Below are 13,596 nucleotides of genomic sequence, written 5' to 3'. Positions count from 1 at the left end.
GAAAGGCCGCTCGGTAAGGACGAAGCCACTGCTCCAAAACCACCATAAAAAGCCAGACGACGGTTTGCAACTGCACATGGCGACAAAGATCGTTCTTTTTGGAGAAATGTCCTCTGGTCTGATGAAACAAAAATATAACTGTTTGGCCGTAATGACCATCGTTATGTTTGGAGGAAAAAGGGGGAGGCTTGCAAGCCAAAGAACACCATCCCAAATGTGAAGCATGGGGGAGGCAGCATCATGTTGTGGGGGTGCTTTGCTGCAGGAGGGACTGCTGCACTTCACAAAATAGATGGCATCATGAGGTAGGAAAATGATGTGGATATATTGAAGCAACATCTCAAGACATTTGTGAGAAGAACTGAAAAAGCATGCGCGAGCAAGGAGGCGTACAATCCTGAGTCAGTTACACCAGCTCTGTCAGGAGGAATTCACCCAACTTATTGTGGGAAGCTTACCCAAAAGGCTACCCAAAACATTTGACCCAATGTTAGACAATTTTAAGGCAATGCTACCAAATACTAATTGAGTGTATGCAAACTTCTGACCCACTGTGAATGTGATGAAAGAAATAAAAGCTGAAATAAATCATTCTCTCTACTAATTATTCTGACATTTCACATTCTTAAAATAAAGTGGTGATAAAGTGTGTGTGTGTGTGTGTGTGTGTGTGTGTGTGGGGCAAAACAGTATTTAGTCAGCCACCAATTGTACAAGTTCTCCCACTTAAAAAGATGAGGCCTGTAAGTTTCATCATAGGTACACTTCAACTATGACAGACAAAATGAGAAAAAAAATCCAGAAAATCACATTGTAGGATTTTCTAATGAATTTATTTGCAAATTATGGTGGAAAACAAGTATTTAATGAATTTATTTATATATAATGTGTATATATATATATTGTTTTAGATGGGGGACTCAATAGGCCTATGTATGGAGCCTTACTGTACAATGTGTCCCTTTTTGCCCTTGAATTTACAGCTTGCAGAGCTCAATCTGGGAGCCGTACTGTGTCCACAATGCACTCTTCGTTCAGGGAAGAGCCAAGCCTCATCAATTATACACTAGCATGACTCGTCAAAGGTGCACACGAGACAAATATTTAGGTTATGTCCCAAATTGCACCCTATTCCCTACAGTGCACTACTTTTGACCAGGGCCCATAGTGTTCTGGTGATAAATAGTGCACTATGAAGGGAATAGGACGCCATTTGGAATTCAGAGTTAGTCAATTGGCAGTGTGCCACCCACTCAGTATGATAAATTATTAGTAATTTAGAAGTTGTTTTGAGGACTGGGATTAGGAAGAGCGGCGATAACAACTAAGAATAGTGGCTTAATCACTTTTAACGAATATCCCCCAGAGCCCAAAGATCACACTAGATAAATGCTACAGTGCTACAAGGCTGCTTTCATGTGTGGTGGCTCCAATATATCATTTTAAGAAGGAAGTCCAGAGTTGTATGGACAAATGTAATTAAGCAGCCAATCATTCCTCAAAAGGGAAAATCTTGTTGCTATCAATACCTAGGAGAGCCAGGGTAAGGAAAACAACATGTACTTTGGGTGAACTATTCCTTTAACTAGTAGATGGTTGCACTTTGTAAAAGCTATTTTCCTCCAGCACTGCTGATGCTTTGTGAAGGTTCTGCTATGTCATAACTGTCCTACCAAGCTGTTGACCTACTTACCAATAGAGTACAATACAGAGATGGGCTATATGTGACAGCATCTCCAAGAGGGAGGTTGTTTCTGTCTGCCTCACCACCCAGTTATAGTTCAGGCCAAAGCCCCACTGGGACCCATTATTACTTTGGTAGATGAGTAGCAGAGAATGTCCTTGTACATTAACGGTGTAGAGGTTTTGTACAGGTTAAGGAGGGATAGCTATATCATTTTTGGCCAAAAAATTAAACATATGACTTCAAATATTCTTTCTTGGCATGCTTGGTTTGGTGGACGAGTGCCATTTTATATATACGGTACATCTTGTAGCTATCTTCATTTCATCCCACCTCATGTAGGCCTAAATAGCTACAGTACTTACTAGGTTACCATAAGAATGAGGCCTATATAGCTACAGTACTTAATAGGTTACCATAAGAATGAGGCCTATATAGCTACAGTACTTACTAGGTTACCATAAGAATGATGGATAATCCATTATTCTAGATTTCTCTGTACCAATGGGTTAATGTAAAACTGCATAGGACTACATACAACTAGATTACTTGTAGAGGTCAGGTGGGCTTCATCCAAAGAGCCAAAGGTGTCTTTCTGACTGCATAGTGAAACCGAATCCGTCTGCCCAGCTACTAAAAGCTGAAAAGGGATGAGGTCCTTGGTGCTGAATCCTGCTGACTGCAGGGGGTTTGGTATGAACTCTCAGGGGTGAGTCTAGGACTGTCCTGCAGTGACGGTGTCATATGTCAGTCATGGATTTATTGATCCAAAGAGAGCTCGGAAAGTACAGTTAGACTCCAGAGGATGTAATGGAGACATTTATGAGGCAAATTAGCATCAAAACATTTTGTGAATTATTAGCATTTAGTTGCTGTAGTTTGCTGTTGTAGGTATATCATATTGTGGGTTTGGTGATACAAAGGGGTATTGGTAGGAAAATGTTCCTCCTTGGTCCTTCTTTATAAAGAGAGCCTGTAGACCACTTTATGTTTAAAGTGAAGCTTTGTGTTCACCATGAAACACTTTTTCTGTTTGGATATTGTGTGATTTTTATATTGACGACTGGTCTTCATCTTACCACCCCGAGCAGTTGGATCATGAACAAGATGCACTATTCGGTTTTTATACAACTACAGATTCCAGATTCAGCATAGGGACTGTGAGATTGGTGTCGCGCAGTTCTTAAGTGTTTCTCCCAAACTGGGAGATGGTTCTGCTGCTGGCGTTAATGAGAACGGCATAAAGGAAAGCAAGTTTTGAACAGGCAACAGTGAACTGTTTGTGAATGGATGCCAGCGGCAGCAGAATAGGACTCTGTCACAGAGTGAGGCCTCTGTTTCCCTGATAGTCTATGCTCCCCCCCTTGCTCTCTCTTTCTCTCTCTCTCTTTCTCTCTCTCTCTCTCTCTCTCTCTCTCTCTCTCTCTCTCTCTCTCTCTCTCTCTCTCTCTCTCTCTCTCTCTGTCTCTGTCTCTGTCTGTCTGTCCCCTCATCCTTTGATGTGCATCAAGCAAGCTTATATGTGAGAATTTTCTAGACAAGTGCACTGGAATGCATTTGTGAGTGTCTCGGGCATCGTAATGCTTTTCACTCTTTGTCATGCTCGGTTTGGAAATATTGCCTAAACACAGAGAGATCTTGATTATAAATCATCACATTTATTTCAGAGCATGCACTGTCAGAGGTAAGAGGGAACTGGTGCATATGCTGCTAGTCATGTTTCTTTTAGCGACTGGGTCAATGAATTTGCATTTCAGGTGGTTTTAATTGGCAGATTAGCATATATGCAAAATAGTATGTTATGCTATTTTAATCAGGCATGAGAGGAATGTTGCTCCTGACGCTGATGCTGTGAATTTTTTCAGATGAAACAGTGACGATATTCTGTCTCAGAGCGGAAGCTGGTGGATGAAGACTGTGTGCTGTGTATATGTAGTTATTTTGTCCTGAGTCAAAGCTTTAAGGGCTAACACATTAAATCAGGCCCAAGGGCTTAAAGGACCCTGCTGCTGGACACTCCCTTCATTTTGCATAATTATCTTGAATAAACATGACTGTTAACCTAGAAAGTAACAGTAATTTGGAGCCAGATTCACGGTCATTTGACGCAAAAGGCTGAAAATACTTTTAGACAGGAAAGGAGCATTCTTATTAGGTAGGTTTTGTTCCTAGCCCGTCATTGAAAATAAGAATTTGTTCTTAACTGACTTGCCTAGTTAAATAAAGGTTTAAAAAAAATGTAAAAGGTAGTAAACCAACCAGACCTTAAAGTTATCGTTCTTTACGCTGACTGTAGTCCATGGACCAGGATAAACTGTAATCCAGTAACCAATAGCAAGAATGCAATTCTTCATCTTGGTCTTCAGACCAATTTCTTGTATTTTTTTAGGAAGTGAGCTTTATGCAAGATCTTTTTGAGTGTGGACACATCGCACCTTTTTGCTGGTATTCAGACTTAAAAATGGAGGATTTTCACTTATTGTGAGCCACCACCAAATGACTACCCTTAATGATACAAAGGGAGTTTCCTCAATATTGCAATAAATCTAGTCTCCATCAAATGTATTTATAAAGCCCTTCTTACATCAGCTGATATCTCAAAGTGATGTACAGAAACCCAGCCTAAAACCCCAAACAGCAAGCAATGCAGATGTAGAAGCAAGCAGAAGTCTCCAAGTTATGGTGAGCATTCTGACACAAAATAGCCAGCCTGGGGGAAGTAAATTACCGCAAGGAGTTTTCCCATTTCAATATTGCAATAAATAACAACTTTATACTCCATTATAAACTGGGTAGTTTGGGTCCTGGATGCTGATTGGCTGGAAGCTGTGGCATATGAGACATTATAAACTGGGTGGTTTGAGCCCTGAATGCTGATTAGCTGACAGCCGTGGTATATCATACCCGTATACCACGAGTATGACAAAAAATATATTTTTACTGCTCTAATTACGTTGGTAACCAGTTTATAATAGCAATAAGGCACCTCTGGGGTTTGTGGTATTTGGCCAACATACCACAGCTAAGGGCTGTATCCAGGCACTCCGCGCTGCGCCTAAGAACAGCCCTTAGCTGTGGTATGTTGGCCATGTACCATACCTTCTCGGGCCTTATTGCATGCTATGAGAAAATGGCTACCGTGGGTGTGGTGTATTACCTACTGACCACATGCAAGCCCCTATCTCAACGCCTCTTAACCCCACTGGAGTTTCTGCGGGGATTCCATGTCTTTATCCTCACGGCCTGCACAGATTGTTATCTCTCTGCACTAATAACACAGTCATGATTTGGTCAGCCTGTCTGCGACCTCATGTAACAAGGTGGTTTGGTGAACCACGCTTGCGTGATGAGTAACACTTGCTTGAGACCTGGAAACTCCTTCAGCTAATGCTTGAGCTTAGTGGGCTAACATTGGGTGTGCTTGTCCGGAGAGTGAAACGAGATTGTTTCAGACACGTAGACCGCATATTAAAATGTTTCTCCTTTTAGTGCATGAGGATATTTGAACAAGTCATATGTGTAGATGAATAAATTGCTTTTTAATATTTTGTAAATATGAAGAAACCATGTAATTAGTCAATGTGTTAGGCCTAAACAAATGGGTCCAATATCTAAAAAGGTACGTCATGTAGAATATTTGTGTCACAAAGGCATGTTGCACATTTTGTGGCAAAGCTCTTCCGTCATACTTGTACAAAATGTCCGCTTCAAGAAGAGCAACCCAGACCCAGAACTGTACACAAAGGTTTCTATGGCAAAGTGTTGCTCATTTTGTCTTTTCATTTGCAAGGAGGTAGGTGTTTCTTTGCTTAGTGGGGACAGGACTGGTCGGTTTTGCTTTCGGCTCCTCACATGCCACACTCCTCACATGCTATATACATAAGGGCGGGAGGTAGCCTAGTGGTTAGAGCATTGGGCCAGTAACAAAGGTAGCTAGTTCGAAAAAAAACAATTTTCAATTCATACATGCTTATTAATACACACTTGTGTAAAATAGGACGAATATAAGCACCAAATAAATAGTCTGGTGGTGCACAGGAGACCTGGGTGTCAGCCCTGTCTGTCACTCACCAGCAAGACATCAACTGAAACATTGCACCATCTCCCTTACACAAATATTTCAGTTTAGAAACAGCAGTAGAAATGCAGTAACTGCAGTCGACTGGTATTTTGGAGCATACTGCACTCTAACTGCAATATGTTTCTTAAAACCTCTAGTGACTCCCCATCCCGCATGCGGGAGCGTAATCATTGCCTGACACTAATTAGCATAACGCAACGGACATAAATATCCCGAGAAAATATTCCTATTCATGAAAATCCCAAATGAAATATATTGAGACACAGCTTAGCCTTTTGTTATCACCCTGTCAGCCAAAGCTAGACAAGCATTTGTGTAAGTTTATCGATAGCCTAGCATAGCATTTTGTCCAGCTAGCAGCAGGTAACTTGGTCACAGAAATCAGAAAAGCAATCCAATTAAATCATTTACCTTTGATGAGCTTCGGATATTTTCACGCAGGGGAGACTGTTATAGATAGCAAATGTTCCTCTTTTCCAAAAATATTATTTTTGTAGGCGAAATAGCTCCGTTTGTTCTTCACGTTTGGCTGAGAAATCGCCCGGAAATTGCAGTCACGAAAACGGCGAAAAATATTCCAAATTAGCTCCATAATATCGACAGAAACATGGCAAACGTTGTTTATAATTAATCCTCAAGGTGTTTTTCAAATATCTATTCGATAATATATCCATCGGGACAATTTAGTTTTTCAGTAGGACCGATTGGAGTAATGGCTACCTCTGTATTTTATGTGAGAATCTCTCTGGCAGCATCAGGTGACCACTTGCTCAATGTAGCCGCTTACGGGTATTCTTCAACATAAATGCGTAAAACTATGTCACAATGCTGTAGACACCTTCGGGAATAGGGAGAAAGAATAATCTGGTTGATAGCCCATTCACTGCTCAATAGGGACTCATTGGAACGCAGCGCTTTCAAAACATTGGGGCACTTCCGGATTGGATTTTTCCCAGGCTTTCGCCTGCAACATCAGTTCCGTTATACTCACAGACAATATTTTTTACAGTTTTGGAAACTTTAGAGTTTTCTATCCTAAGCTGTCAATTATATGCATATTTTAGCATCTTGTCCTGACAAAATATCCCGTTTACTACGGGAACATTTTCTTTCCAAAAATGAAAATACTGCCCCCTAGTCACAACAGGTTATTAAGAGCTCTGACTTCAATCGATATTACGTTTGTACATTTGGTTAAAAATTATGTTTTTATTTATTCTTGCTCTGGGCTGTAGTAACCTGCTTGTTGAACATCTCATTCCAAAATCATGGACATTAATATGGAGTACGGAGGTTGGGCACTGATGTTGGGCGATTAGGCCTGGCTCGCAGTCGGTGTTCCAATTCATCCCAAAGGTGTTCGATGGGGTTGAGGTCAGGGCTCAATGCAGGCCAGTCAGGTTCTTTCACATCGATCTCGACAAACCATTTCTGTATGGACCTCGCTTTGTGTATGTACGGGGGCATTGTCATGCTGAAACAGGAAAGGCCTTTCCCCAAACTGTTGCCAAAAAGTTGGAAGCACAGAGTCATCTAGAATGTCATTGTATGTTGTAGCGTTTAGATTTGCCTTCACTGGAACTAAGGGGCCTAGCCCGAACCATGATAAACAGCCCCAGACCATTATTCCTCCTCCACCAAACTTTACATTTGGCACTATGCATCCCGGCAGGTAGCGTTCTCCTGGCATCTGCCAAACCCGGATTTGTCCATCGGACTGCCAGATGGTGAAGCGGGATTCTTCACTCGAGGCGGCGAGCTTTACACCACTCCAGCCAACACTTGGCATTGCGCATGATGATCTTAGAGAGAAAAGGCCGAGGTGGGGGATCAGTGAGAGAGGAGAGAGAACAGGCTGATGTGGGGGATCAGTGAGAGGGGAGGAGAGAGAACAGGCTGAGGAGGGGGAGGAGGGAGAACAGGCTGAGGTGGGGGATCAGTGAGAGAGGAGGAGGGAGAACAGGCTGAGGTGTGGGATCAATGAGAGAGGAGGGAAGGAGGGAGAGAGCAGGATTGGAGCAAACATTAGCCAGCAGCTGTTTGCTCATAGGCGGTAACAGCCTGCCGGGCAGTGATGCAATCTGATTTGACTCGGTTGCTAGGCAATGGCTCCGAGGGCCTGACGTTTCTATCCTGTCGGCTAGCGCTTGTGTGACACTGCAAGGGAGCGTGTGTGTTGACTGTGCAGCAGGGTGCGGCCCACACATTATGACTGCGAAACAGAGGGCTCCTATAAAGCAGATCCCCTCTTGCTTCATTTCATCAGTAGTCCAGTGGTGTATTCCACTCTAATGGCCGTCGGCCCTGTATCTCTGTCAGTTTATTCTGAGCCTTTCTGCTGGTCTGCCTGCTCGAGTCCTTGTGCTAGACACGTGCTCAGTCTGAGCTGCCCGTTACGCAAGAGCAAGCTCCCTTATGCAACCACAAGATCAGGGATTTTTCTTTATCAAAATGGGGCTTAGGGTTGGGCGTAGCGGGGGCGTGGCCAATGGTGCGGTCACTGACCAAGTATTTTAGAGGCCCTCCTGTTGGCCGCAGTGACAATGTAGCTGTTTCAAAACACATTTCCTGCAATTCTACACATTTTGCCATGTCAGGGAATGTTGCAATTTTAAGCTTATTCCCTGAAATTTTACTAGGGCTGTCCCTGACAACAAAAGAATATTGGTTGACCAAGAGTGGTCTGTTCTTTTTACCAATTGATTGATCTAAATGTAAAAATCCAGCATTTTTCAATATAGACATATAGTACCCTATGTGTTTTAATCAAATCAACTATGTGCACTGAGCTTGTCTGATGTTTTAAGCACACTGTTTGATTAAATAATTAAGATACACTAATGACTCAAAAGGGAGCCAGATCAAGATGGCCAGAAGAAAGAAAATTCTTCCCGAACCACCACCTCCCGCTTCCCTTTGTAGATGCCGGTAATACGCTACACCAGGGGCCGGCAAACTTTTTCATGTCGAGTGTTAATCTATCTTACCATTTCTACCGATTTGCATGCCAGGTATGATTTTTCATATGCATATTTTTATAGAACAGTTTCATAGTCTTCGTATCGCAAAATAATTGTCATCTGGTTAATGTAAACTATAGAAATCTACATTTAAAATGATACAAATCTAAAAGTAACAACTATGTAAAAATAGCCTACATAAAGCCAACAAATAAAATCAGGTATTTTATGACAAATAGATATATTATCATTCTGATTGGGTGTGCCTGGCAGGGCCTTTTTCCTCCCCGTAATGTATTTTTAAAATAAGAATAATAACACTTAAATATTACCTTCTCTGTTGTCTTCTCCAGGCACCTTTATAATGTTTATTGTATTGTTGCATTTATTTGATCCTTGTATGATTACTGTGTATGCCATTTTTATGAGCTTTTTAACATTTTATGTGTCAATTGAATTTGACCATTTTATGGGCCAAGTCCATTTCATGTGAAGTGGAGAAGCATATCAGTTCAATATTTTTTAAATAAAATTTGTCAAAACGTGTGCCACATTCAAATTCAGTCAGGATTTGTGCAATTTATTTCTTCTGATGTGCCGCGTCTCGTTCTCCTTCCCTGGCAGAGCCATTTTGTAGCATAGGGCTGTTCTTTGCCACATCCTCATTGGATGAGATCTATAGGGGACTGGGAAACTGAAAGGAAGAGCAAGTCCAAAAATAAAAAGATCCTTCCCCAGATCCTTCTCTCACTTATTTGGATTATGCCGACCCAAGAGCACCACAGAAACATCTTAATTATCTTCTCTTTAGAAACAACCAAACTGAACATCGAGTCTACGCCTGGTTGTGTCTGATCTTCTGAAAAGGGTCCACCTTATGAGCCAAATAGATATGGACGCAGTCTGTGTGACCTACTTTCATTTCCCCCTGTAATAATTAAATCTAACAAGCAATTATACTTTTTATAGCAAAGTTGTGAAAAAAGAAACCTCTGTTACGAGTGCACCTCTCCACTTTCAAAAGTGATATTCGCATTCTGATTGCGCTTGACAAATCGGTTTGGTAAAACTTGAAACAAGACCAGCATTTACTGGCAATTCAAATAATTTACCATCAATTAAAAAAGTGCTTACCATCCATCAGTTGCAAGTGTGGCAGCTCTGCCTTCTCTGATGTTGGCATTCAAGTATGACTGGGCAATATTAATTTTGTTACCATCAAACCTAATTCGGCCTAAATCTAGGAAAGTTAAACCCTTTTGGAAATAAATGCAAATATGATGAAAGTTACTAATGTAAGCGAAGTCTATTTTTGAATAGCTAAAGGTTACAGAATATGCTACAATCAGATCATGCTTCAACTCAAAAAAAATTCTCTAACTTCGGAAAATGGGCAGGGCAGTCTGAAGGTGCTCAGACTGAGGTTTTGGTGTAGAGTTTGGTTTTCTGTCGTTTTCTCCCAACTCCACACCCTGGCATGTTCTGTGTTAATTTTGGCACGGCAGAATTTGTCATCTGGGATTGGTATTGATTAACCCTCAACATGATAGAAGTAAATAGAATATAAAGGGAAGACAAGCCAGACCTCCCAATGTACACCAGTGATCACTGCATTTGTCTGCCTTTTGGTACCTATATACTGTAGCACAGCATTGCTTTTCTTTCTTCGCAATGATATCTCATGGCTTAGTGAGATACGCCAGCTGTACTCTAGCATTAGCTCTCCACAGGTATTCCATGCCTCCTGCAGTTTGGGTTGGAATAGAGATGTGGGTGGAAGGGTCGTTTAAGGCCTCCGATGTATTGCTTATCAGGGCAGGACACAGGACTGGATTATGTCTGCAGCTGGGTACTCCTAGGGAGACCTTGATTTTGAGTTGTGTGATTGAGAAGACTGTGCCTCTGGACTGTAGGGAACATGGCAGTAGTTTGGAATAGCTAGATGCATTTACCTATCCCTAAACCAAGTGATGTCGAGAGACTTTCCTATTCCATGTGCGATGTGGAAGTCTTGTGGCACGGTTATATAGTGTAGTGTGTGCTGTCGCTTTGGTGATTCACCGTATTTAACCTCACCACACTCAGTCATGATGACGTCAATTAAGTCAATGGCACACCCAACATGAGCTCAAAGTCAGAAAGTAAACAATAAGAATAGGTATACTATTAATTCATTCATACAAGCAAAGATTTCAAGAAATTCCCTCTAAATACAGAATTTATTGAAATATAATGTAGATTCAGTTATGTTACTCATGCTTATGATTACTAAATGTTTTATTCACATATATAATAGGACTTGTGTAGGTGGAAGGAATATCGAGATGGAGTTTGTTGTTGATATCTACTGACCTCTGTTTGTGGATCTGGGTCACCAGGTGCGGAGGATGTGGTGATGGCTTTCTCACGACAAGAAACCGAAGACCGGCGGCAGTGACCCTGGGGCTCTCCCCCCATCGTCTACGGCAACCCAAACTCCACCGACCGACACAACACTGTTGAGTTTCTGGGGAGAGGATGCGCACCTGTGATGGATGGAAGGAGGGTGGGAAGGAGCACTGGGTGTTGGTTACCTTTCGCTCTCCCCCTCCCTTTCAACCAGCCTCCTTCCCATTCAAACGGATACACCATTGCCCCAGCCACAGTAGGTATGCATTACCATGGGTTAGGGCCTTGGTGTCGAGCAAGTCGATGAAAACACTTACAAGTTGTGTGAATGCAAACCTTGTCTTTTTGTCTCCTTTTTATTTTTTATTTTTTTATCGGGCAGTGTTGTTTTCGTATCTGCTCTACTCAATGGTAGAACTGACCAAGGGCATCATTTTTACGTCAAATGAAAGAGATAAGCGTGCGTGTTTTAACTAATGACCTTGCGGGAAAATAATTCATTACTTTCTTTGGTTGAATTATATATATTTTTTAACTGTACACAGGGTCCCTGTAGGTGGAAAGGTTAAAAAAGTGTTTAATGGTTTTCATATTCTTTAAAACCAATTGCACTTCTTCCTGCTTATTGTTGATTTGAACAATAGGCTGTTGAGATGTCAACTTGGCTTCCCATTCGGGACATTAGAATCAATGACACTAGCACAAACACACACAGTTCACATAGGTGCAGATGGCCTTTCCCCAAGCAAACAAGGTCTTGGGGTTATTGTGACATTATATAACTTTTTTTATTGTACAGATATTAGAGGGAAAATACAATAATAATGAATTGATTGTGCCAATTATTATTTTATTTTTTTTATCTGTAAAATAAATGTAACATGATTTTTTAAAAGTTGCCTGACGAAGGACATAGCGTAGTTCTAATTTATTATTGATAGAATTGACTCTCTCCCAAACTATTGTTTAGGGAAAAAATCATCATTAGAAGAAAGTCTACACGGATCGAAACGCCTAATCTTATCAAAAGAATCCAATAGCATAATATTGTCACTCTTTAGATTGGACAAAGCTTACTCTTGACTCACACTAATATAATTATAATTATATCAACTCGAACCACATCCATGGAGCTACTAGAAACATGGTGAATACTGGCAAAAGAAACTACAGTGTTTTTACTGCCTCCTCATACCCTTCAGCAATTGACGTGCTGTAAACAAAACCGATCCGTTTTCTGTGTTCGTTGATTGCAACTGGAATCTTTCCATTCAATTGAATATTTGTATTTTTTTTTCAATCCGACTGTTTTTTTGTTTGTAGTAACATACTCTATATTTAATGTGTGTAAGTACCTTTTTGTTAACTCGCTTAACTTAAACAATTGTGACTTGATGTTTTGAAACCAAGCATGCCTGCCTTGTGGTTAACAGTGTACATTTTAAGTAGATCTGGGAGGGTCTTGAAAGCCGTGCCACAATGACCATTGCTTGTACATTCTCAAAGTTTATGGACGCTACTAGCTCTTTAAAAAACATTTCAGAAAAATAGTCAGCTATTTAAAAAAAAAAAAAAAAAAAAGTCATCCATGTTATCCTGTTGGCAATAATTTCAGGATCAAATTTCCTCAGCGATCATGGCTACATACATTGCCAACAAATTGTTACAGTATCTGCCTATGACAAAAGTTTGTCCTTTTTAATGTTTACTCTTGTTTTAACTTTCTTGAACCTAATTTCTCTGTGCATTGTTTTGCTTTCATCTTAAAGACAACAATGCAAAGGTATCTTATATACTATACCTGTCATAGTTGACCAACATCCTTCATTTTTAATCTTTGTGTGTTTGAGTGCGTGCATGTGTGTGATTTCCTCTGTTCAAAAAATTATACAAATCAGATTTTTCAGCATGCTGTTCAGTATGACTTAGAGCTGTGTATCTGTCAATGTGATGACCTGTCTTTGCCTAGTTGTCGTTTGAGTTATTTTGTGTTGCCTTTGTAATTCTCTGTTGACATCGATTAGTTGGTTCTTGCTGTATGGCTGCTGACTAAATGCTTCCAAATCCTATACCAATTGAACCATTAAAGGAATTTTAAAAAACAAAGACTTATTTCATCTCATCATTGCAGACATTGGTTTGTGAACACTGCCTTTAGTAGCACTCTGCCCACATATCAACCTTTCAGTCTATGAAATTAGGCAGAAGATTGACCTATTTCCTTTCGGTGATGAGAAAGTGGGAGTAAGTTGTCCCTAGACACTAATCTTAGGTGTTTCGAATTTTTCCCACTGATTTTTATGGTTAGGATTGGGGGAGGTGAAGCTGATCCTAGATCTGTACCTAGGGGTAACTACACCCCAGAGTGAGAAAGGGACACTTAAAAACAAGTACAATCAGCTTATCACACTCAATAGAACCTTGATAATAAGGGTTACATCTCGTCTTTTGAACTCTTCCTTTACAGTTGCGGTCAGATAATG

General features: G+C 40.8%; 1 protein-coding gene across 1 annotated transcript in view; it reads left to right on the top strand.

Annotated features, from left to right (window-relative positions):
* Nucleotides 1–13,219, top strand: part of ctnnbip1 (catenin, beta interacting protein 1) — a 29,066-nt gene extending 15,847 nt beyond the window's left edge. Inside the window, exon 4 of the mRNA XM_029664590.2 lies at nt 11,104–13,219. Coding sequence (XP_029520450.1) covers nt 11,104–11,162 — 59 coding nt within the window. The 3' untranslated portion in view covers nt 11,163–13,219. The remainder of the gene's footprint in view (nt 1–11,103) is intronic.
* The last annotated feature ends 377 nt before the right edge of the window (nt 13,220–13,596 follow it).

Source organism: Oncorhynchus nerka, linkage group LG7, assembly GCF_034236695.1.
Source record: "Oncorhynchus nerka isolate Pitt River linkage group LG7, Oner_Uvic_2.0, whole genome shotgun sequence".
Lineage (NCBI taxonomy): Eukaryota > Metazoa > Chordata > Actinopteri > Salmoniformes > Salmonidae > Oncorhynchus > Oncorhynchus nerka.
The sequence above is the reverse complement of the archived record's forward strand: the minus strand, read 5'-3'. Positions and strand labels throughout refer to the sequence as shown.